Source organism: Macrobrachium nipponense, chromosome 3 (genome assembly GCF_015104395.2).
Source record: "Macrobrachium nipponense isolate FS-2020 chromosome 3, ASM1510439v2, whole genome shotgun sequence".
Lineage (NCBI taxonomy): Eukaryota > Metazoa > Arthropoda > Malacostraca > Decapoda > Palaemonidae > Macrobrachium > Macrobrachium nipponense.
The window spans coordinates 124,551,241-124,577,150 of NC_087202.1; the positions used below are offsets into that span (position 1 = coordinate 124,551,241).

Here is a 25,910-nt window from a genome sequence, read left to right on the forward strand (position 1 = left end):
TCAAGAAGAAAAACATACGTACTATTTTACTTGATCATTATCATGCCACTGAAACACTTTTTCTTTAATAGATCACATACACAATGAATAAATACTTGAAAATTGTGGTAAAATCACTTCAGACATAATTAAAATTTTGATTACTGAAAAAAATAAAACTTAAAAAGGAAAAAAAGTAATTCTTTACTCATGAAGAAAAAAACATTATTAACACTTTACTGATTGTTTGTCATGCCACTGTGGGTATTTATTTATATTCACAAAATTTAACATTACTTAGTTGGGTTCAAACTTAGCAATTAACTCATTTGTTAGTGCTGCTTTTGAGGCAATTTCACTTGAAGATACATTCACTATAGCTGTGTATGAAACTGAGGAATTTTCTGCATTTTATTTAAAATTTTAGTGAAAATACATTCTAAAATTGTACTAGAACCCTAAGTGTGAAAGAAATTATGCTAAGCTCCAATTCTTGGGTCAAATTATGCTAAAAAACATGAAATTATGCTACATTTGGTAGCACTGGATGACGCAACTAGCGGCAGCTGGCGGAAACAGTTTTGTTTACAAACATCATATGGTCGGGGGTCGGAAACTGGTTTTTTGGTTGAAAACAGATACAAAGTTTATTGGAAATTTAGTGGCGAAATCCGATTATGTCGAGTTCTAATACGGTCGTGAACCGGGTCTCTACTGTATCTTCCAATTAGATCACCTAATAAAGTTATGAGAACACACACTTAGGATGGATATATATCAATTATTCAACAGATAAAATATCTCAAACACTCATGTAAACAAAATATGTGAAGCCTTACCAATGCCACGTAAAGGTTTTGCCGACATACTTCACACATATTTTCTTCTTCGTCCTCAATAAAACGATTTTTCTTTTTACGATGAGAATCTGGAGTTGATAATCGTTCGCTCGTTTCTAAACCTAGAATGGAAAAAGAAAAGGATTATTGAAAAGAAAATATCCGTCATAATCACTTAAAATTTCAAAATAAATTTTAATACTAGTTCAGAGGATTCAAACCTTTGGCATACGTAGTATACCTTTACTTTAAGGAATCTGTGGAACTTTTTGCACAGGGTACTAGTAACTATTCATTCAGTCAATCACCACCTAGGGAAATTCAGAATTACGAAGAATCATCTAGATTTTACAGCAACTACTAATCCACCTCCTCAGTGGGGGTTACCATTTGAAATCCACTATACAACCATATTGCTTTTGTCCATTACTTTTCATCTAGCATAGCCTTTGGTCTCTTCTTACCAAACTGTCCAAATAAGTAAAACTTTATCTTGCTACAATATCTACCTCTTATATGCGGAAATAATGGCGATCAATAATAATGTGCTCGACAATCTTATTAAATTATTGTATATAATAACAATATTTACATAACAAATCTTCAAAGAATTATTATTTCAACCATTTAGTATCAATGGAAAGTATAACATGGAAATTAAAGACAGTAGGCTGAAATTGCATACAAAAATACAATTACACAATCTAATAAAATCTTTCATGTTATTTGGACATGAATAATCTTAGAACAGTGAACTACTTACTATATTCTTTAAAGATTTTGCAAACTCAGAATAAAGCTTTAAGAATATCAGGAATTAAATGGGAGTGTACAGTCAGAAGTGATACCATATGGGAAATTAATAAGTTAATGAGATTATGATAAAAACGTCACATGTAATACCGTCTGATTCAAATGATATAAGACAGTTGTCACTGCCATGACACATACTATTATTAAGATGCAAATTTAACAATAGTGATAACATTTTCTTTTATTACTATATATGAGATCAACATCTGTAATATGGAAATGTTCACTTCGTTAATGGCAAAATAATCTAATAAAAATATGAACAGCATTTAAACTTCCATTATGGCTTGGTAAGGGGGAAACGGGTGGTTCCAACAAATCTCTTCTGAACTACAGCACCAAATAGCAAAATATTTGCCTAATTATGATTTTTTCATATACGAAACAAACCTTCGGTCTTAACGTTAGGACAAAAAAACTTGTGAGATCCAGAGACTATTGGCATCTGTACCAGGTCACACGATATTGTGGTTCCCAGAAAGCCCTTGGCATCCCGTGACCTATCAGTTACTTTCCTACCGCCTTTCAGATAGGACGTGATTACTTTCTATCTGTTTAAGGCGTTTAGTTTGCCCGTTTTATTCATATTATCCTTTTTTCTTTCTCTGGGTGATCTCCGTGTGGGTGTGATCTGCTAGGTGTGTGTACGTTGTGAGATACGGAGAATTTTCACTCCACCAAGGGAAATTTCTTCAGGATCTCACAAGAGACAAAGGAAATGCCCTGGTTTCCTTGTTCAAGATTTTTAACATCGGTATCTACGGATCCTCATCGAACGTGTAGTAGGTGCAGAGAAAACGTATGTACTATTACTAATCCTTGTTCAGTTTGTCGTGGCTGGTCAGTGGAACAATGGATGAAGTTTTACGGGGAAGGCCAGTACAAAAGAAAGGAGACCCCGCCATCTTTGGATGACCAAGCGTCGTCGGCTTCTTTTGTATCGTCAATACATCAGACTGCTCCATATGTTCGTCACCTGCCTTTGATGTTTCCCATACTCATTCAGTTTCTTCTAACGATTTACTATTGGAAACTCCAGTAGGGGTTTTGGGTAATTTTATGCATAATTATGTTCCGTCATTCCCGGCAGGGAGAGGGGGGTGCATCACCATCTTTGTCCCAGATTTCAGCCCCTGATGCGCAGAGAATGGAAGGAATGTGGTCACGTTCGGTCTACCAGGCGTACCAACCTTGGAAGGGTTGCTATCTCACTATATGGCGTCAAGTTTCCACCCGGGCCCGCCGACGATGAATGTCCCACATCCCCCTGGCCTGCAATTTATGGGAGCGGATACTATGGCACTGAGAACAACATCGATGTTTCCAGCAATGCAGAACTTTGGAAACAGTTTTGCAGCACAAGCAGGGATACCAGCAGTAGCCGCTGTCTCTCCCTACAAGTGTGGTGACGTCACAACCGACGTCACACACGGGCACGGCTGACCCCATGATGTAACAGCCTACTGCTTCTCTCACTGCTTTGTTGGCTACAGAGACGAATACACTTTCTGACTCACTGGTACACACAGTCATGAAGAAATTACAAGCTCTAGAGGACAAAATAGATAAGAAAGACAAAAAGAAAAGACGTGAATCGTCTCCTTCTTTGTCTTCTTCCTCTAGCTCAGCGTCATCGCGAAGTTCGATGTTGTCACTGCATGTACCAGTCAAGCGTTGGAGGATTACGGGACTTTGTGACTGATCCTCGTGCCAAGAGGAGAAGAGTAAATTCTTCTTCATCTTCGAACCAGAACTGTCACATCTTTGTCAGCAACAAAGTGAAGAAGGCAGCAGCTACTAAAGTTAATGCTCACGACCAAGTCATTTACGAGTGTCCGAACGGGCGAAAGCATTGACAGCCACTGGAATGGCGACCACCGCAGAGATGCCAACGGTGAGGACAAAGCATTTAGTAGAGACTCCACTGCCATTGGGAAGATCACAGTGAGGGGGCAGCATTCAATGAAGAACGGAGAATGTATACCAATTTCTCCTGTAAGACCTTTTAAAATAAGAAGGAAGGATGAGAAAGCTCCCATTAAAAGGTCAAATAATAAAGAGTTAGTAACCTCTCCTGATACACCGATGGAAGGCGTTGTTCGCCTCAACGATAGTTCAAGGTCAACTTTCCCGACGTACGTTGGGGATGATAGTTCACTGACCTTGAGTAATATCAATAGGGATAGAGAGGAAATGAGTTCAGTTTCGCGAGAACTGTCATCGAAGACACTTGAGTCGGTTCTTCTTGTGAGACTTCTCCCCTTTCTACACACCACTGACAACCAGTTCGGGTTTAAAGCAAACCACTCAACCGACACCTGCATCTACATACTGAAAGAATTGCTGAACTACTATTTATCATCAGCATCTCCGGTTTTCCTGTGTTTCGTAGATGTGAGAAAAGCATTTGACAGAGTAAACTACCTGAAGCTATTCCTGAAGCTGCATAAAGGGGGCACACCCCTATATCTAATTGGCATTTTACATTGCTGGTTCTCCACACAGCAATTCTGTGTCAAATGGGGCAATGTATTATCGTACACCTTCGGCTCCCTAAAAGGGCTTCGGCAAGGGGGCATTCTCTCTCCATACCTGTTTAATACGTACACAGATGCCTTGAATGTCAAACTGAACTCACTCCCAATCGGATGCACTGTCAATGAAACAACTATAAACAACCTCTGTTACGCCGACGATATGGTTCTGATTTCCCCATCAGTGCATGGCCTCCAACGACTCATCGACACTTGCCGCCAATATGCAGAGGAATTTGATATAATCTACAACGAAACCAAGACCCAGTGCATGTCGCTTCTCCCGAGATCGCTTAAGCATATTGCAGAACCACAAATTTTCCTCGGAAACCATCGGCTGGAATTTGTGCGCGAATTTTCCGTATTTGGGTCACATTATTACCGACGACCTAAAAAGATATGGCAGACATTGAACAGAGGCGTCGTAAACTATGTGCAACTGGCAACATGATTGCAAGGAGGTTTGCCTTCTGTCACCGAGACGTGAAACTGCTGCTCTTCCGCTCGTTCTGTTACAGTATCTATGGGTGTTCCCTCTGGACGAACTATACCCGAGAGACCATGAGACGTATCACTGTTGTGCACAATGACATTCTGAGACGCCTCACAAACACTCCACGCTACCACTCCGCCACACAGATGTTCTTAGAAAACCACCTGGACAATTTAAAAATCATTGTAAGGCGAACAATGTCCAGCCTGGTAACCCGAGTGAGAAACAGCGGCAACTCGCTCATACAAAGCATCCTAAGGAGTGAAGCAAGAAGAAGATCTAAATTGTGGGAAAGATGGGAAAATGAGGCCTTTGTCCCCTAAAGGACTTAATCTCTGTATTAGCAAGATGTCATCTGCAGATTTTGTCATTATTATATTTATTGCTGATATTTTATTTTTTCATTATTTCTGTGATTACTATCAAGTTAAAGTTTTATGTATATATATATATGTATGTGTATGTGTATATGTATATGTATGTATATATATATATATATATTATATATATATATATATATATATATATATATAGATATATATATATATATATATGTATGTGTATGTATGTATATATATATATACATTCAATTTATGTATTTAGCCCTCTGGACCAGACTACTGTAACCACCTAAGGTCTCTAGTGAAATTTAAGCTATATAATTTGTGCACTAACTGTTATAAACTCTCAATGCATTTTTTTTTCTCACCAATATTATTACTATTACCAGTATTATGATTACTATCTTTTATGCTACCTCAGCTATTTTGTGGATAAGTGCCGATTACTAATTTTTCCTATCATGTTGACTCATATATCTAGATTGTGTATGTTACTGTGTATTTTGTATGTTCACTGTATATGGTCTTGAACCGAAATAAAAGATATTAATAGTTGGAGTTCTCACTCTAGATCTATGGGCATAGAAGCAGTTAGGCGCTCACGTCCTCCTACAGGCTATTCAAGATTGAGTCAACATTGACCATCAAGAGATCAAAGATGCTGTGGTCGTAGGATCGGACGGCCATGACGCACTCGAATGTTTGTCAGAGGATAGAAGTGAACTAGCTTCTCCTGCAGCCGAACACAATGCGTTGGAACCGGAGGAAGGGGAAAACCAGGAGTTTCTGGCTTCGTATGCAGAGGTGGTTGATTTGATTCGACAATTTAATAACCTTTCATGGAGTCCAGAGACACCTGCCAGTATACTTCCTCCGAGAATTGGCATGATATTTGGACTGAAAAAGGATACGAAGGTGTCGTATGAATTACCTTGTTCAAGTCATGCAGAGTCAGTTTTACAGCATGTCAATGCACAGATTGCTGGAAGGGATAATTCGTTCAGATCAAATAGATCAATAAGTTTATTTCCCTGCCATTGCTGAAACATAGGAAATATTATGCAACACTTATGGTTCCTTTGCTGTCAAGACAAATCTACCCAGAGTGGTCAGGTTAAAACCTGGATTAACCCTGACTTGTCAGGAGGCTGCTATATTGGAAGCAACGGCTTCTTCTATCTTTCAAACTGCTTCTTGGTTGGACCTTTAGTCAACAGCAGTAGCAAAAATTGCATCCTCAGAAGCAACAAGAAAATTAGTGGAAGAGACAATGTTATTCAGATTGCTCCAATCAGGTTTGAAAGCAACTGCGTACTTGACAAATTTGAGTGCCAATGTATGGGCTAATATCCTATTGATAAGGAGAGATGCAGCATTGGCTAGATTAAACCACACTATTGATTTGGATTCCCTATTAGCAATGCAGAATGGGGATATCCTAGAGTCAAAATTGCTGTTACCAAAGGATATACTGGAAGCTTCTATAGATAGAAGAAGAATGGATACTAATGACAGATTAGTCCAGCAGACAGTTAGGAAAACATCTGGAAGCCAGGCTAATTCTAATGAGATAAGACAACATAAACAATTACCTCAAAAGAGACCAGTGAGACATAACACCTCTAATAGGTCAACAAAACCCTCTTCCCTAAAGAAGTTAGCTCATCAGCCCTTTCACAATAGACTCAACAGAGGAAGGGGTATTAGGGGCAGGGGGAGAGGTTCGAGATGATAGGATGGGCGCCTCTAACCACTCAGCCACACCAGTGGGGGGTTGCCTGGCAAATCATTGGAGGGTGTGGCAGGAATTTGGAGCAGAGCAGTGGGTGGTGGATGTTCTCAGTCGGATATCTAACTCCGTTCGATGTGACCCCACCCCTGACAGAACAACCATTACCACACCTCTCCTATGCTCAGGAATCTCAGAAAGCTTTTATTCTGCAAGAGGAAGTGAAGACGATGATGGAGAAGGGAGCTGTAGAACAATTATCGCTTCCATCAAGGGGGTTTTACAGCCGTAGCCTTTTCCTCGTCCCAAAGCCAATTTAGACTGGAGGACATTCATAGATCTGTCAACATTGAATCTGTTTATAAGGAAAACCAGGTTCAGAATGGGCCCCCACCAAAGACAGTTCTAGCAGCTGTCAGGGACAAGGATTTTATGCTGACAATAGCCTTGAAGGGCCCATACTTTCAGATCCCAGTCCATCAGTCTTCCAGGAAATTTCTCTGCTTCAGTCTTGCAGAGTCCTGTGCTTCGGATTGAGAACGTTTCCCCAAGTTTTTACAAGGTTATTCACTCTTATGTCGACCTGGGCGCATGCTCAGGGGACCAGGCTAATAAGATGCCTAGATGACAGGCTGGTGATAACAAAGTCCAGAGAAAAATTACTTCGGGACAGGAATACCCTTCTGCAGTTTTGTCACATCCTAGGAATTGTGATTAAATCAGACGTCAAAGTAGGATCCCAGTAAGAGACAGGTGTATCTGGGTGTGATTATAAGCACAGTAAAAGCCAAAGCGTTCCCAGCAGACCAGAGGGTAGAGAAATGCAAACAAGTGGCGAGTACCTTTCTGGGAAAACAAACTCAGCCAGCAAAACAGTGGCAAGTAGTCCTGGGAATTCTAAGTTCCTTGGAGAAGCTGGTGCCACACGGGAGACTACACCTTTGATCATTACAATGGAAGATGAAGGCATTTTGGTCGCCAACGGTAGGTCACCCATACAAGCAAATTCCCTTGTCGATAGAGGTGAGGAAAGACCTACTGTGGTGTGTGCAGGACAACAATCTGACAGCAAGAGTTCCCCTTCAGCAACCCTCTCCAGATCTCTTGCTGTTCTCAGATGCGTCACTCGAAGGATGGGGCGCCCTCATGGAGGAGGAGCTGATGATTTCAGAGAAGTGGAACTGCAAGGACAGTGAACTCCATACAAACGTGCTGGAGTTAAAAGCAGCTTTTCTGGTTATTTTTTTTCTAAATCTGTCAATTCCAATTTTTTTGGTCTTCACTTATAAACTCTATTATCCTAGTCTAAAAATTTAAATCTGACCAGCAATAAGCTCATGTGAGTGTTTATGCAGAAATGTGCCTTAAATGTCAGACACAACAAAAAGCTCTTTTAACCCACAACTTCATGTCACATCCAGGAAAATCTGTGGATATTCATTATAATTTTCCGATAACAAACTAGTCTGTTTACCTCCCTCAGTGTACAGTGCTGACTATGCAAAATAACCTACCAGCTAGGTGATGATACCGTAACAAATTCACTAAAAAATTCGACATATCTCAACACATTTCAATCATGTACTTACCAATATCTACTAACTGAGAGCGTAGCCTCTTTTCTTTTTCTACGACTTGCAGCACAAGTTCTCTAGCACGTAAGAGACCATCAAGTGTTGCTCTTGGATCACTTACAACAGAGAGTACAAGACGGTCTAAGGAGAACATGGAAGGTTCACAGCAATCATGAAGAGCTTTGAAAGACTGGAAAGAGAAGAGTTAAATTAGTTAGACACTAGACCCAATAACATGTATCTTAAAAAAGGTAGAGAACAAGAATCCTGAGAGAAATCTTGTAAATACTTTGTATTTTGTTTCATCATAAATTGTGATAAACATCCATGAAGACTAAATTGTCGTAGTATGTACAGCAACATAACACTTTAAGTGACAACACGTTTCTTTAATTCTCCAAAAAATCAATAGTACTTCTAAGTGGCAGGTGAGATTAAGGATAAATGCACTCTGTCCTCTTGCTGCTGTTTCTTATCAACATGATCGAATATATGTGGAACACTTTTTAACTCAGTTTATGAAAATTACAATTGCTGATTATTGATGGGCTCAGTTTATAGATCATCAATCAAAACAATATGGTATGCACAATCTCAAGAAGATACTTACAGCAACAGCACGATCAAAATACTGTGGTCTTGCAAAGAATGCACTTTCTGAGATAAGGTATCCTTTACAAATACTGGAAGTAAATGCACCTGGAAAGACAACAACAAACTGCCCTGGATCTTGCACAACGCGGCACACACGGACACCTTCACGAACCAGCTCCGTAGGAGGAACCTGAAAATAAATTGCCAACATTGACCCTCTACACATTGGTACAACCAGAACTAGTTTATCAACCAAGACAGGAAACAGTTTATCTATCCATCAACACTGTATGACAGAAGAAATGTACTTAAAACCTTGTGAGTAATAATTCTGAATCCATTTCAAGTCTGTTAATCATTTTAATCATTTTGCCAGAGTACACATGGTTACCCTTATAAATAATTTGGTACTGATAAACTTTCATAAATGAAAATTCTGGCCCACAAGTCCAAAATTTAACAATAATTTTACAAATGATATCCACAATTAAAACAATTTTGGAAGCTGGCAGTAGGACATCATTCTGTGGACTACTTTCCTTTCTACAGGTCGTTTAAGGAGCAATAGATAAAAAATTGTATCTCATTTGGACTTAAAGGGGTTCCTGACTCCAAATCAACCAATTATAATATTATTATACTTAGGATTATGTGCTTCAGGAGTTGCATTTCTGACCAGGCAAATTTGAGATTTTATGAAAAATTATTCTTCAAATTTAAGGTACAGTTTCAAACGCACAGAAATGACTTGCATTAAATTTGCATTGAGCAAAAACCAACCTACTTCCTGTGGGTTATCTTACTTAAAAGGACATTATTTTACCTTCATGAGTGGGGCAATTTCCTATCCACCATAATTCTAATCTGAGAAACAGAACCTGACAAATGGAAATAATAATAATAATTCTTAATCTATAACTGAAAAGTAATTTTGTGGACCCTGTTGAAAAATGCACATTACAATAATCATTTAGTCTATTAAAATGATCTTAAAATCTTACAAACACATAAGGCGTTTACATAAAAAAAGTTTACAGTGATGCTTAAGCAAATATTTTTGAAAACTAACTAACAACAATTTAATTTCAATGACTTAAGCAATACTGTTAAACATATACCTACTTAACCCTTAAACGCCGACTGGACGTATTTTACGTCGACATACAAAAGTTTTTTTTAAAAATTTGCGGAAAAATACTTTTAGGCCTACCAGCCGAAAACTCTTGAATCACGCGCCTTGGGGGATGCTGGGAGTTCACGGATCAAGGTGTTGTTTTGTTTACAATCGTTACGCAGGCATGCAAACGCGAATTTCTTTCTTGCCGCACTAAAAAGTATCTGTGACACATCTCGGAAATTATTTCGTCACTTTGACATAATTTTTGTACCATTTTAAATTAGCCGTTACATGGAGTATTATATATGAAAATGTGCGCATTTTTATGTAGAATACAACAAAAAAATATTCATGATTGTAGCTTTTATCAGTTTTGAGATATTTTCATATAAATAACGATAAGTGCCAAAATTTCAACCTTCGGTCAACTTTGACTCTACTGAAATGGTCGAAAAACGAAATTGTAAGCTAAAACGCTTATATTTTAGTAATATTCAATCATTTACCTTCATTTTGCAACAAATTGGAAGTCTCTAGCACAATATTTCGATTTATGGTGGATTTATGAAAAAAATAACATTTTCTTTACGTCCGTGCGGTAACTCTTCCGAAAAAATCATACGTGCGATTGTGGTAATGTTTGCACCATTTTAAATTAGCCGTTACATAAAGTTTTATATTTGAAAATGTGTGCAATTTCCTGTAGAATACAACAAAAAATAATTGAAGGTTGTAGCTTTTCTAATTTTTTAAATATTTGGATATAAATCACGATAAATAGAAAAAAAACCACGTTCAGTCAATTTTTGACTCTACCGAAATGGTCGAAAAACGCAATTATAAGCTAAAACTCTTACAGTCTAGTAATATTCAGTCATTTATCTTCATCTTGAAACAAATTCGAAGTCTCTAGCACAATATTTAGATTTATGGTTAATTTAAAAATAAAACTTTCCTTCCCTCCGCACACGGATTCTCCGCCACAAATCTCTGAAACGCGTACGTCCCATTCTCGGAATATTTGCTCCATTTCATATTAGGCATTTCATAGAGTTTTACATATGAAAATGTGCGCAATTTCACGTAGAATATAACGAAAAATATTTGAAGGTTGAAGCTTTTCTAATTTCCGAAATAATTGCATATAAAAAAAAATATATAAAAAAATTCAACATTCGGTCAACTTTAACTCGTCAGATATGGTCGAAAACTGCAATTGTAAGCTAATACTCTTACAGTATAGTAATATTCAATCATTTGTCTTCATTTTGAAAGAAATTGGAAATCCTCAGGACAATATTTAGATTTATGGTGAATTTTTGAAAAAAATATTTGTTTACGTCCGCGCGTTACGAATTCATGCATTATTTTGTGATAATATTTTCTCTGTGTTGCTTTTATCGTTTTACAATGTGTTATATACCAAGATGATTGCAATTTAGTGTCCATTACAACGAAAAAAAATTAACTTGTTACCTTTAACCGTTTTGCGCATAGTGCGATTTGAATACAATTATATATGAAATTTTGTTTTCCCGCTATCATATATCGCATTATTTATATATGATAATGATAATTTTTTTCATTTCTGATGGTTGCATAGTAAACTTCAGGCAATGGCAAAAAAAGGAGCCAAAAATGAACTCTTAATCTTGAAAACTAAGCGCGCTGTGATTTTTTGAAAAAAAAAAAATTTTTTTCCGCTTCCGCGCTCACTCTGAGACCGCCTCGGCACACGGAAGACGATTTTTAATATACCCCTTCGGCGTTTAAGGGTTAATACCATTCACATCCAAAGGTAAGGTGTTTCATTCAGAAATGTCTCATTTACTATACTTCCCAATGACAAACACCTGGTAAAACTGGAAGGCTAAATGGAAACATATTTAACAATTCCGTAAATAAGACACTCCTATGAGAAGCACCTTCTTCTTGAACTTCCACGTCCATACAAGTGAAGGAAAACTTTATGGAATATATTTCAAAATAAACAACCTACCATGGCAGTATCAGAAGGGAGCCATATAGCAGAATCTTTAACGAAGTCTGGAACAATTTTCTTGAGAGCTGCACAGAGCTTCTCCTCTTGATTAGCAGCAACACCATACCTTTAAAAAACAAGCAATCTTCTTAAAACTTAACTAAATTCAAAACACACTTAAGTTCATTAAACCTTAACATTAATGGAATGCTGCACGACTGCTGAAAACCAACTTCCAAATCTGCTTTTAACAGGGATTCAATACTTGCAATTAGTACTAACTTTCTGGCATACTTGGAACATTTGAAATTGCAAGATAGCTCTGTTGTAGGCCACAACAGGTTTTTTTTTTCTGCGAACCCTCATGCGTGTAACTTCTGACTGTTATGTTGTTACACTTCATTGAGTTTTTGAATTAATCCTAATTTCATTTTGTACTTATCATTCATATCGATTGGTATGTGTAAGTGTATGCTTAGAAATAGCCATGTGCCCTTTAACTTAAGAAAAAACATTGGCAATGATCCAAGTCACAGGAATGCCAGTTTACCTTGAGTGACCAATCAATTTGTCAACAAAAAGACAAAATTATCCTTTGGTCATGGAATCATTTGAAAGACGTAATGTATTCTATTCAATATTTTTTTCTTGTGTAATTTACTTAAATTTTTTATATAAATCATCTATGCTTACTAAAGATTTAATAAATGAGGGAATAATCATCACTTGTAAGCATCAATGGATTTCATAATTTTTGTCCATGTAACTGGTAGTCAGCATATTAGTACAACTACTGTACCTAGTTGCATCACAGCCATTTAACCAAATTTTGTTACAGTATTTACTGAACTAGGATCATGATATCAATTGCATTACTGCATTCCATTGTATTCTTTGTCTTCCCATCTGCTACGAGTACCTTACTTAATTTACAGTGTATCTGCAATGTCAAAAATTTAATAGGTTCCATAATTAATTCGATACTTTCTTCACAGATTTTACTTAAAAGGTAACATATCCTGGAACATTGCAACTTACGTACCAGATTTTGGATGCTCCTGTATGTAGATACTCAATCCAAGGTAAACCATGTGGATCTCGGTACCAACAAACAGTGGAAAACAGCATCCCCACATGCAAAGTTGGGGCAGTTACACCTAAAAAACAAAACAAATATAATTAGTGCATGACATGTATACTGCACCCATTAATAATCATTGATTACAGTCAACCACACGTATTTGCCTTCTCGAGATTTGCGGATTTTTCTTTGGATCACATCTACCCATTATTCGTGGGGGATTCATCTATGCAAGTTTTTTCTGATGATAAGTAGTCGCTAATAAGTGTATTTTGTTATTTTCAAGATTAACCCTTTAATGCTGATTGGATGTATTAAACGTAGATAAAAATTGTCTGTCGGGTGCCGATTGGACGTATGGTACGTCGATATAAAAGTTTTTTTTTAAATTCGCGGAAAAATAGTTATAGGCCTACTAGGCAAAAACTTTTGAATCACGCGCCTTGGGGGATGCTGGGAGCTCACGGATCAAGACGTTGTTCTGTTTACAATTGTTACGCAGGCGGGCAAGCGCGATTTTCTTTCTTCTCACACTAAAAAGTATCAGCGACACATCTCGGAAATTATTTTGTAACTGACATAATTTTTGCACCATTTTATATTAACTGTTACATGGAGTATTATATGTGAAAATGTGCACAATTTTATGTAGAATACAACAAAAAACAACTCATGGTTGTAGCTTTTATCAGTTCTGAAATATTTTCATATAAATAACAATAAGTGCCAAAATTTCAACCTCCAGTCAACTTTGACTCTACCGAAATGGTAAAAAATGCAATTGTAAGCTAAAACTCTTATATTCTAGTAATATTCAATCATTTATCTTCATTTTGCAGCAATTTGGAAGTCTCTAGCACAATATTTTGAACTTTCCTTAAGTCCGAAAAAAATCAAATTTTTTCGTCCGATTGTCGTAATGTTTGCACCTTTTCAAATTAGCCGTTACATAAAGTTTGATATATGAAAATGAGCGCAATTTCATGTAGAATACAACAAAAAAACAACCAATGGTTGTTACTTTTATCAGTTTTGAAATATTTTCATATAAATAACGATAAGTACCAAAATTTCAACTTTTGGTCAACTTTGACTCAACCGAAATGGTCAAAAAATGCAATTGTAAGCTAAAACTATTACATTTTAGTAATATTCAATCAATTGCCTTTATTTTGCAACAAATTGGAAGTCTCTAGCACAATGTCTCGATTTATGGTGAATTTATGAAATAAACTTTTTCCTTACATCAGCGTGGTAACTCTACCGAAAAAATCATAAATTTTTTTGTCTGATTGTCGTAATGTTTGGACCATTTTAACCATTAAACACCGAAGCGGTATTTTAAAAATCGTCTCCCGTATGCTGGCGGTGTTCGCGAGTGAGCGTCGAAGCGGAAAAAATGTTTTTTTTTCAAAAATCACACCACGCTTAGTTTTCAAGATTAAAGAGTTCATTTTTGGTTCCTTTTTTTGTCATTGCCTGAAGTTTAATATGCAACCATCAGAAATGAAAAAAATATTATCATATATAAATATTGGAATATATGACAGCGCAAAAAAAAATTATTTTCATATCTAATTGTATACAAATCCCGCTGTGAGCAAAACGGTTGAAGCTAACGAGTTAATTTTTTTCGTTGTATTGTACACTAAATTGCGATCATTTTGGTATATAACACATTGTAAAACGATCAAGGCAACACAGAGAAAATATTATCACAAAATGATGCATGAATTTGTAACGCGCGGACGTAAAAAAAGTTGTTTTCAAAATTTCACCATAAATCGAAATATTGTGCTAGAGACTTCCCGTTTGTTGAAAAATGAAGGTAATTGATTGAATATTACTAGACTGTAAGTGTTGTAGCTTACAATTGCAGTTTTTGACCATTTTGGTCAAGTTAAATTTGACCGAAGGAAGTTTTTTTTTCTATTTATCGTTATTTATATGAAAATATTTCAAAACTGATAAAAGCTACAACCATAGGTTGTTTTTAGTTGTATTCTACATGAAATTGCACACATTATTATATATAAAACTTTATGTAAAAAAATTTATTATTTTTTCAGAAGACTTACCGTGCGGATGTAAGGAAAAAGTTTATTTCATAAATTCACCATAAATCGAAATATTGTGCTAGAAACTTTCAATTTGTTGGAAAATAAAGGTAAATGATTGAATATTACTAGAATGTAATAGTTTTAGCTTACAATTGCGTTTTTCGACCATTTCGGTCACGTCAAAGTTGACCAAAGGTTGAAATTTTGGCACATCGTTATTTATATGAAAATATTTCAAAACTGATAAAAGCTACAACCATGGGTTGTTTTTAACTGTATTCTACATGAAATTGTGCACATTTTCATAAATAAAACTTTATGTAACGGCTAATCTAAAATGGTGCAAACATTACGACAATCAGACAAAAAAAATTTCTGATTTTTTCGGAAGAGTTACCGCACGGACGTAATGAAAAAGTTTATTCATAAATTCACCATAAATCAAAATATTGTGCTAGAGACTTCCAATTTTTTGCAAAATGAAGGTAAAGGATTGAATATTACTAGAATATAAGAGTTTTAGCTTACAATTGCGTTTTTCTACAATTTCGGTAGAGTCAAAGTTGACCGGAGGTTGAAATTTTGGCACTTATTGTTATTTATATGAAAATATTTCAGAACTGATAAAAGCTACAACCAAGAGTTGTTTTTTTGTTGTATTCTACATGAAATTGCGCACATTTTCACATATAATGCTTCCTGTAACAGCTAATATAAAATGGTGCAAAAATTATGTCGAAGTGACGAAATAATTTCCGAGATGTGTCGCTGATAGTACTTTTTAGTGCGAGAAGAAAGAAATTCGCGCTTGCGCGCTTGGGTATCAAGGCGCGTGATTCAAAAGTTTTTGCCTAGTAGGCCTATAACTATTTTTCCGCAAATTTAAAAAAAAACTTTTTTATATCGGCGTACCATACGTCCAATCAGCACCCAACAGACAATTTATATATAGACGTTTAATACGTCCAATCAGCGTTAAAGGGTTAAATTAGCCGTTACATAAAGTTTTATATATGAAAATGTGCTTAATTTCATGTAGAATACAACAATAACAACCCATGGTTGTAGCTTTTATCAGTTTTGAAATATTTTCATATAAACGATAAATAGAAAAAATTCGTCCTTCAGTCAACATTTAACTCTACCGAAATGGTCGAAAACTGCAATTGTAAGCTACAACACTTACAATCTAGTAATATTCAATCAATTACCTTCCTTTTGCAACAAACGGGAAGTCTCTAGCACAATATTTCGATTCATGGTGAATTTTTGAAGACAGCTTTTTTTACGTACGCGCGTTACGAATTCATGCATCATTTTGTGATAATATTTTCTCTGTGTTGCCTTGATCATTTTACAATGTGTTATATACCAAAATTATCGTAATTTAGTGTACAATACAGCGAAAAAAATTAACTCGGTAGCTTTAACCGTTTTGCTCACAGCGCGATTTGTATACAATTATATATGATTTTTTTTTTCGCGCTGTCATATATCCCAATATTTATATATGATGATGATATTTTTTTCATTTCTGATGGTTGCATACTAAACTTCAGGCAATGACAAAAAAAGGAGCCAAAAATGAACTCTTTAATCTTGAAAACTAAGCGTGCTGTGATTTTTGAAAAAAACATTTTTTCCACTTCGGAGCTCTCTTGCGAACGCCACCGGCATACGGGAGACGATTTTTAAAATACCGCTTTGGCGTTTAAGGGTTAAATACATATCTATAATACAAAACTGACTAATTTTCAAATATTATTACTACAGGCAGTCCCCGGGTTACGAAGGGGGTTCCGTCCTTGAGACGCGTCGTAAGCCGAAAATCATCGTAAGCCTGAACATCGTCAAAAATCCTAAGAAAACCTTACTTTTCTTTGGGTGGATTGAAAACTATGTAAACTGCATTCTTATTGCATTTTTCATAAAAAAAAAAAAAAAAAAACTTCAAATATTGATTATTTTGCATTTTTAGTGTCATATTTCATCTGCCAGATCAGTGTTGTAGGCATTGTAACCCTGGAAATAATGTCTGATGAATATAATTGACAAGCGCCTTAACGTTCGAACATCGTAAGCCGAACCCGTCATAACCCAGGGACTGCCTGTATTGATTAATACTGTATTGGTAAGTTTCTGTATTAATTAATACTGTATTGGTAAGCTTAATAAGTTTAAATATTTATAATAAAAATAAAAATTCTCTCTCTATCTCTTACAGAGATGCATATTTTTTGTACGATAAATATATGATTTACTAATTTTCAAATATTAATATTAATGTAAACAGCAATAATATCAATTCATTAAGGGAGTCGGCCGGCTAATGCCATTTTTTAAGGACAGGACTTTGATATTCATACCACTTAATAAGGTGACTTGGGACATCTCCAAACCGCATATGATTTTCGCCTCTGACCTTCGGTTTGTGACCGCCAGGGTGATTATCCCGAAAATAACCATTTTTCAAATTCTATCTCCTCCCTTGATATTTAATATTAAGACCTGGGATTACTACCATATAGTATAGACCTGATGTAGACCTCCAATGGAATGGAGAGTTTTTTTTCTAAAAGTCATTTTTTTGCTAGATATGAATTTTTCAAAATGGTAAAAAAATAAACCCTATAAATCACGAGAAAAAAAATTATAAAAAAAAGACAAAACAAAAATTGGAAAAAAGGGCTCTATTTGATTGTTCTATAATGTCTTTCCGAGTTATATACCAAATTCCAATGTTACAGCTTTAAAACTAAGTGAGAAGATAGATTTTGAAGGTCAATAAGTAGTTTTGAGATACGGGTGTTCAAAGTTTTCCTTCGTATTTCTATAAAGACAATGTTAATAAATAATGATTATTATGAATGTATATTTCTTTTTTGTGTATTAATAAACCAAAACTATTTTATTTATCATAATTTAATCATAAATGATAATCCCTTTGCTCATATATCGTAGCCTGGGGCACTGCTTGAGGCAAGATGGGGCACTCCTTCCTACGCAATTCTCTCTCTCCCCTTCACTAACTCGGCTTTACAGCGAATTTTCTTCTTTTGTATGTTAACAAGATGTTTTCCTTGTATTTTCCTCTTTGGCATGATGAAATTCTTGCCGAAACAAAGATAAACAAACATAAATGCAAGAGAATGTCAGAGGTGAAACTCGAAGGTGTACTCTCTTTTTACATAGACAATTTAATAAATCATGATTATTATGAATTTCATATTCCATTTTGGGTATTAAAAACCCAAAACTATGTTATTTATCATAAATGAAGATCTCTTTGCTCAAAGATCGTAGCCTTGGGCACAGCGTGACGTGTGCTGTCAGGCAAGGTGGGGGGCGTTACTACGCAACCCTCCCCTCTCTCTTCACTAACTACGTGTATATTATGATATTCTGTAATAATACTTGAGCGATTTTTCTTCGTCTGTAAGTTAGCGAGATGTTTTCCTTGTCTTTTCCTCATTGGTATGATTAAATTCTTGCCGAAACATACATAAACATATGTAAAAGCAAGAGAATGTCAGAGGTGAAATCGAACGTGTAGACTACTTGAAGTTTGTGCTAGCACTGATGGTTGGAATGGTAGCTGACTGAAGTGAAGTCTCCCTTCTTGACTCGTAGAATGTCTACAGATGCCATTTCTCCCAATTTCTTTGACAATCATTATCAAAATTTACGGTAATAGAAGAAATATTGCATTTTCTTGTACGGATCAATGTTTTAGGCTTATTGAGTTACGTTAACTAATTACCCTGTAACTACGAAAGTAAGAGGAATTTTGACGAAATATTTCGTATACGTATTCTCAATTGCCATATGAAGCTCCATGAATTTTTTCATGACTGCATTTTTCGCCCTATACCACCATATATAGGGGTTCCGGCCGGCCCCCTTAAAGAAAATGCTACAGTGAATCAATAAAATTTTAGTTTATAAGTTAAAAAAACATATGTAAGAATGAAGGAAATCCCAGTCTTCTCTTTCTAACTCCAGGTACTAAATCTGTCAGATACATCAAGTACTGTGACAGGATGGGGAGCGACCGTGTTCTGTTGTGTTGCCACTAAATGTTCATGTAATTTCTCTCTTTTTCTTACTGGGACGAGAATTTTTATGCCGACATGTACATATGTTTTTTGATAGCGTAGTTGCTGTTTCGTCCTCAAAGGATTTACCCTCCATGGTCTGCGCCAGCGCCCCACAGGATCAGACTAATATCAAAGAAATATCTTTTAGCCTGGTCTTTTAGCAGGGGTATTATGCCATAATGATAAACACTATGACAAGTGATAGAGTATATAATGGACTCAAAACACAAGAAGGCATTTTATCTTGTCTTCAGCGAAAGCTGTACTCAGTTTCCTATGTCAAAACCTGTGGAAGTGACTATTGCGCATGCGCATCGGCCATCTTGTTTTATGCTCGGGCCGGCCAAAGACCAAGCAAGAATCCATTAATCCTTTGGTCAACACAGACATAAGTCTATTCTGCCAGTGCTCCTCTATTTTGAAAGTTTTTCTTCAAGCTCGATTTCCAGAAATCATGGAATCATCAAAAGTTGAAAGTTAAGTGCGTATTTTTAAGAATAGTTAAAACAGTTAGGTTAAAAACTGTGGAACAATAAAATTTTATTGTGAGTACGAAAACTGGCGTTTTGTTTACCCATACCGTGTTGTTTAGAACACATGATTGGTGAGACACATTCCAGACTAACCTTTACGAATGCGAAGTGTTTTTAAATAAATTTTTTGTTGGAAGTTTTTTTTACCTCAAGAACTACCCCATATTGTATTATTAATTTAGTTCATCTTTTCAGATAACAGCTTCTACAATTTCTGAGGCAGTAGTCTACATGAGCTAGTAGCCTAGCCAGTTTAGGACAAGTAATTTTAGACTAGGAATGGCAATTATCGGTAGCCTGTAACCTAAGGTAGTATATCTTAAAGGTGATTAAATAACCCTAAGTACTTAGCCAATTTTTCAGTGATAAGTACTTAGAAGTATCTAGATAAACAGGCTACACCATTTTAGTAAAATTTTGCTATATTTAGTATGACTGAAATAAACCAAGCTGGATAATTCCTAGATAATTCCTAGAGTTAAGTAGTGAACCCCTTACTAACACTATTAGTCAAAGTTGTTAGCTTAGAATACGTATTCTAAGGCTAGTCAAATTAGCAACAGGTGACTAAGTAAATAGTAACTTGGTTATGTAGCCTAACTAAGTAATTAGGCTACAAATTAAATTCTTGTTTGTAATAAGTCAAAACCTAACCGTATTTGGTAAGAATAGATTATGCCAAGGATACTAACCCAAGCCTTATAGAAAAATTGCTTAGATTAGTAAACAGAGTTAGTCATAAACTATTGCTTAGATTAGTAAACAGTTAGTCATAAACTAACTTGAATAGTATTGGGTGTTATAATAATTAAAATTAAAATCTAATCATAACCAATACATAAGGACTAAGTTTAAGTAATATAGAAATAAACAAGGCTTCGAAGGTAATTTAAACCTCAAAAGGTTTGAGTTAACACAGATTTAGGCAGATCTACGTAATAACTCTGCGTCGAGTATTTATATGAAAATTAGAATTCTCTAAAAGTAACTGAGTTGATAACTGAAATTTAACAATTGTTTTTTGGGGGGTTGATTTTATCCCAAGGGACTAGTATCAGAAACAGAAAAATGACATTTGACGCCCCAGTCCCTAGTGGACTCTCTTTTAACAGGACCGTTTCTTACAGTCCGTGCGGAGTTAGTATACATAGAATTGCCTAAATATTTTACAAAATGTACTAGAAATGCACATTTGTAGTCAAACTGACTTATACAATTATATCTACTACTTGTTAATATTTACGGTTGCAAGTATTAAAAATAATTTATACAATCAGGGCAAATTTGTTTGGTTGCCTGATATGTGCGAGATTTGTAGCGTGCTCTTGGCGGCAAGCTTCAAAGACGAAACTACTCACTTTAAACTGTCTCGATGGGTCGTAGGGTTTAGCAAAGGTGAGGAAAGGGAAGATTAAATTTATTTGGCAAAACTCCGGCAGCATACATACAAACACTTCTCTGACGTTCCATATTCGGGCCAAAACCCAATAACATCAGTCACCACTAACCCCCTGGTACATCCTGAGGAAGAATTAGAGGAATTGTCACCTAGATGTGAAGTGTTCAAAGACTTTGAGGTAGATATTGATACCAAAAAGAACCCTTGCCCTAAAACCCAGAAGGACTAGGGACACAGATGTCAATCAGCCATGGGAAAAACATTGCAGAAGAAAGTCAATCTCCCATGCAGCTTTCAGAAACTGATCAGGATCCTTCCCCCAAAAGGATCCACCTGAACCCAATGGAAATAACAGCAATTTCAGAGGGTTACACCAATTCACCAAGGACTTTGGAAATAATGAATGATATCAAAGATGCTTTTGATGCTGAAAGGCAACAGATAATGGACATAGTGCATGAAACACCAAAATGTAAACGTCCTGCATCTTGCAACAGAATGGGGAGAGTTGAAACCAAATCTGCCCAAGCAAGAGTTAAGAGTGCAAACCCAACTGGGACCAACAGAATGGCCAGTCCCAGTTATGAGTCTTACGACCAAAATCTAGCACACTCTAAAATCCTACAATGATGTTGATAACCCTTGGCGAGTATCTTATTAATTAGAGAAAGACCATGATAAAAGGAGTACATGTTGAATTTAGGGACAGGGCAGCATTTCCTAACTGAATGGCGCCTGATACCACCTGTGCCAGACGTGGAGAGGCCTCAAAAGGAAACTGTTCTCTTAGCTGGCAATTTGCCATTAAGAGCTGTAGATAAAACTGTTCACCAGGAAAATGGGACAGGAATTTATAGTTCCATTATGAACAAGACTCAGGTGACTCCCCATGCACCACCAGCCTTCTGCCCCTTGATATTTAAAATCATAAACCACATGAAAACACATTTTCAAAATTATGTAGTAACCAGAAAGCGTGAACCATTGGCAGAACTAAAACCCTTTGCTTCGGTTATCCTGGTTTCAGAAAACTCCACAGAAGAATGGGCACCGCTACAACTTCCCTTTCAGAAACTGATCAGGATCCTTCCCCCAAAAGGATCCACCTGAACCCAATGGAAATAACAGCAATTTCAGAGGGTTACACCAATTCACCAAGGACTTTGGAAATAATGAATGATATCAAAGATGCTTTTGATGCTGAAAGGCAACAGATAATGGACATAGTGCATGAAACACCAAAATGTAAACGTCCTGCATCTTGCAACAGAATGGGGAGAGTTGAAACCAAATCTGCCCAAGCAAGAGTTAAGAGTGCAAACCCAACTGGAACCAACAGAATGGCCAGTCCCAGTTATGAGTCTTACGACCAAAATCTAGCACACTCTAAAATCCTACAATGATGTTGATAACCCTTGGCGAGTATCTTATTAATTAGAGAAAGACCATGATAAAAGGAGTACATGTTGAATTTAGGGACAGGGCAGCATTTCCTAACACTGAATGGCGCCTGATACCACCTGTACCAGACGTGGAGAGGCCTCAAAAGGAAACTGTTCTCTTAGCTGGCAATTTGCCATTAAGAGCTGTAGATAAAACTGTTCACCAGGAAAATGGGACAGGAATTTATAGTTCCATTATGAACAAGACTCAGGTGACTCCCCATGCACCACCAGCCTTCTGCCCCTTGATATTTAAAATCATAAACCACATGAAAACACATTTTCAAAATTATGTAGTAACCAGAAAGCGTGAACCATTGGCAGAACTAAAACCCTTTGCTTCGGTTATCCTGGTTTCAGAAAACTCCACAGAAGAATGGGCACCGCTACAACTTCCCTTTGATAGGAAAAAGCTCCCCCTAGATATTGCAACTCAGCAATTTGGCACTCCAATGAGAAGGATTTCAGAAGGTACATCAGCATCAGAGTTTCGTGTTAGGACCCACCTCCTTAGTTTCTTAACCACTTCCTCATTGTTAGAAGTAGCCATAAAAAGGCTTACAGAAGAATCTAGGATGAGTTTTGCTGTTGTGGCTAAAAGCCTTAAAAGAACATTATGGGAAGCTTTCTATGAATTTTTGGACTGGCGCATAAAAGCACGAATAGAGGTACTGGAAAACTCCAACAAGTCGCTTCCCAATGTGGCTACCCTATTACAGTCTAATGCCTTCTGCCGAGACCTGTTTGAGGAGTCTACTGTGACTCAAATAAAAGAACAAGCACGTCAACAAAACTACAGTGTATGCTCTACTGGAAAAAGGTTTCAGGAAACAAAAAACCAGAAATTTCCCCTTACCAAATAAAAAAAAGACACGCATATAGGCCTCCATTTACTTCCAATAGCTCTCCTCATACGCAGGTAGGTAGTCAGAAGGGACAGCACCCTCAAAAGGGACAAAAACCTGCACAGCAAAAAGCGTATCCCTTCCACAAGGTCCAAAAACCAGCTTATAGAGGAAAAGGAAAAGCAACACCTTGAATGCCCATTAAGGGGAAAGGCAGAGGAAGGGGGGGGGGGGGGGGGGGGGGGGGGAGGGGGGGGGGGGGGGGGGGTGGGGGGGGGGGGGGGGGGGGGGAGATCCCAATAGGAATTGTTTGGTTGGGGGTCAACTTCAGAGTTTTCACAAGGAATGGAAGTCTTCTCTTTGGGGACACAGCATTATTCTCAATGGACTGGGGTGGAAATGGTCTCACCCCACTGCAACTTTGATAGGGTTCTTTCAAAAACCGGACCCCTCTATGAAAGATTAAGTGCAGAAGGCCCTCTTAAAAGGAGCCATAGAGAAACATTCTTACATTCGTCACCAGGCATGTCTCTTCAGTGTTCCCAAAAAGGATTCTTCAGAACGAAGGGTGATCCTCGACCTGTCAATATTGAACAAACATATTGTTTGCCAAAAGTTTCGAATGACTACCACTGCCTAAGTACATTCTTTCATTCCAAAAGGGACCTGGACAGTTTCTATAGATCTGAAAGACGCACATTGGCATGTCCCTATTACTGTTCCCTTCCGCCCCTTCTCAGGGTTCCGGATAGGAAAAAGTACATACAGATTCAAGGTCATGCCTTTCGGGCTAAACATTGCCGAGAATCTTTACAAAATTGGCGACGGTGGTTGTTTGGGAACTCAGGAAAGAAGGAACACATGTGATAGCTCATTTAGATGACTGGTTAGTCTGGGGAGCCACAAGAAAAGTGTGCCTGAAAAACCTAGGAACAGTAGTCAACAGACTCCAGTCAAAAGACTATAATAAACTGGAAAAAATCCCCTATCACACCCAGTGCACATTTTCAGTGGCTGGGAATGTGTTGGGACACGGTTCATGGCCTTTTGTATCTTCCCCTCAAAACTCAGACCAAAATAAGGAAGAACCTCAAAAGGTTCCTGACACAGCCCATTGCTTCCGGACGGAAGTTAGAGCGCATGATGGGTCTGCTACAGTTTGCATCTATATATAACAGATCCAATACTCAGGTTGCAACTGAAAAACTTGAACAAATGTTGGATGTCACATGCAAGATAAAGGATGCAAGGCAAATCTCACAAAATGCATCAAAAACTTGGGGAGATACTTTGGCCATGGGCACGGAAGGAATCTCTGGCAAAACAGGTAACCCTGACTCCTCCATCTGTAAAAGTAACAATACACACACACATGCCTCGTTGACAGGTTGGGGAGGACATTGGGAGGATCGTCAGGTAGCGGGGAAATGGTCAGCTACTCTAAGGAATTGTCATATCAATATCCTAGAGCTGATGGCTGTCTTTTTGTCTCTAAAGAAACTCAAACCTCCGGACACACACATTCTGCTGGTCCTAGACAATACGACTGCACTGTCTTGCATAAAAAATTGGGATCACGCTCACCTCCACTCAATATGGTAATGTTAGCCGTTCTTTGGATAGCACAGGAAAAGAAGTGGCATTTGTATGCAATTCATTGTACAGGGTTGCTCAATGTAACAGCAGAGTCCTTGTCAAGGAATACAACAGCCTCAACAGAGTAGTCATTGGACAACCACTCCTTTCAAATAATATACAACCTACTTCCACAACTAGAAGTGGACCTGTTTGCCACATACGAGAATCACACTCTCCCAGTAGTATATGTGTCCCCGAGTGTGGACAATCAAGCAATAGCGAGAGATTTCCTTACAGGACTGGAACAACTGGAAGACTATTTATCTTTTTCCTCCATTGTCCAAGATTTCAAAGGTTTTGAACAAGCCCCTAACCTGTAAAGGAACAGCTTACCTAATAAACCCAAATTGGCCAAACAGGCATTGGTTCCTACTACGTCAGCAGCAGTGAAAAGGTCAATTCCATTACCATCCACTGTACTATCCCAGAAAATAGGAGGAAAAGTCGTTTACGCATCCTCCTTTCTAAGCTGAGACCTTCACATGTGGATTTTTTAAATATAATCTACCATGAAAACTACTCACCCAATATTGCTAGGTACCTAGTACAAAAACTACGGACATCATCATCCGGCAATACCAGTCCGTATGGAGAATATGGTTAGATTATATCCAGAGTGAGAGCCATTCAAGATCTCTATAGAAACACTAATGAATTTTATTATACACCTCTTTGAAGACAAACACCTTGCAGTTACAACAATTATAGCATACAAGGCTGCATCAACAGAACCCTTGCTTTATGGATTTGGGATTGATTCCAACATAGAAGTTGTCACTTCCTTTAAAGAGACCCGCTCCTGAAAGACTTCCAATTACTTG

At 37.1% G+C, this 25,910-nt stretch overlaps 1 protein-coding gene across 1 annotated transcript in view; it reads right to left on the minus strand.

Moving 5' to 3' along the window:
• Positions 1 to 13,151, minus strand: part of LOC135222278 (protein Jumonji-like) — a 29,661-nt gene extending 16,510 nt beyond the window's left edge. Inside the window, exons 1-5 of the mRNA XM_064260386.1 lie at positions 13,037 to 13,151; positions 12,013 to 12,121; positions 8,913 to 9,086; positions 8,318 to 8,492; positions 819 to 940 (exon numbers count right to left, since the gene is read on the minus strand). Of these exons, the coding sequence (XP_064116456.1) occupies positions 819 to 940; positions 8,318 to 8,492; positions 8,913 to 9,086; positions 12,013 to 12,121; positions 13,037 to 13,122 (666 nt within the window). The 5' untranslated portion in view covers positions 13,123 to 13,151. The remainder of the gene's footprint in view (positions 1 to 818; positions 941 to 8,317; positions 8,493 to 8,912; positions 9,087 to 12,012; positions 12,122 to 13,036) is intronic.
• Positions 13,152 to 25,910: the final 12,759 nt, after the last annotated feature.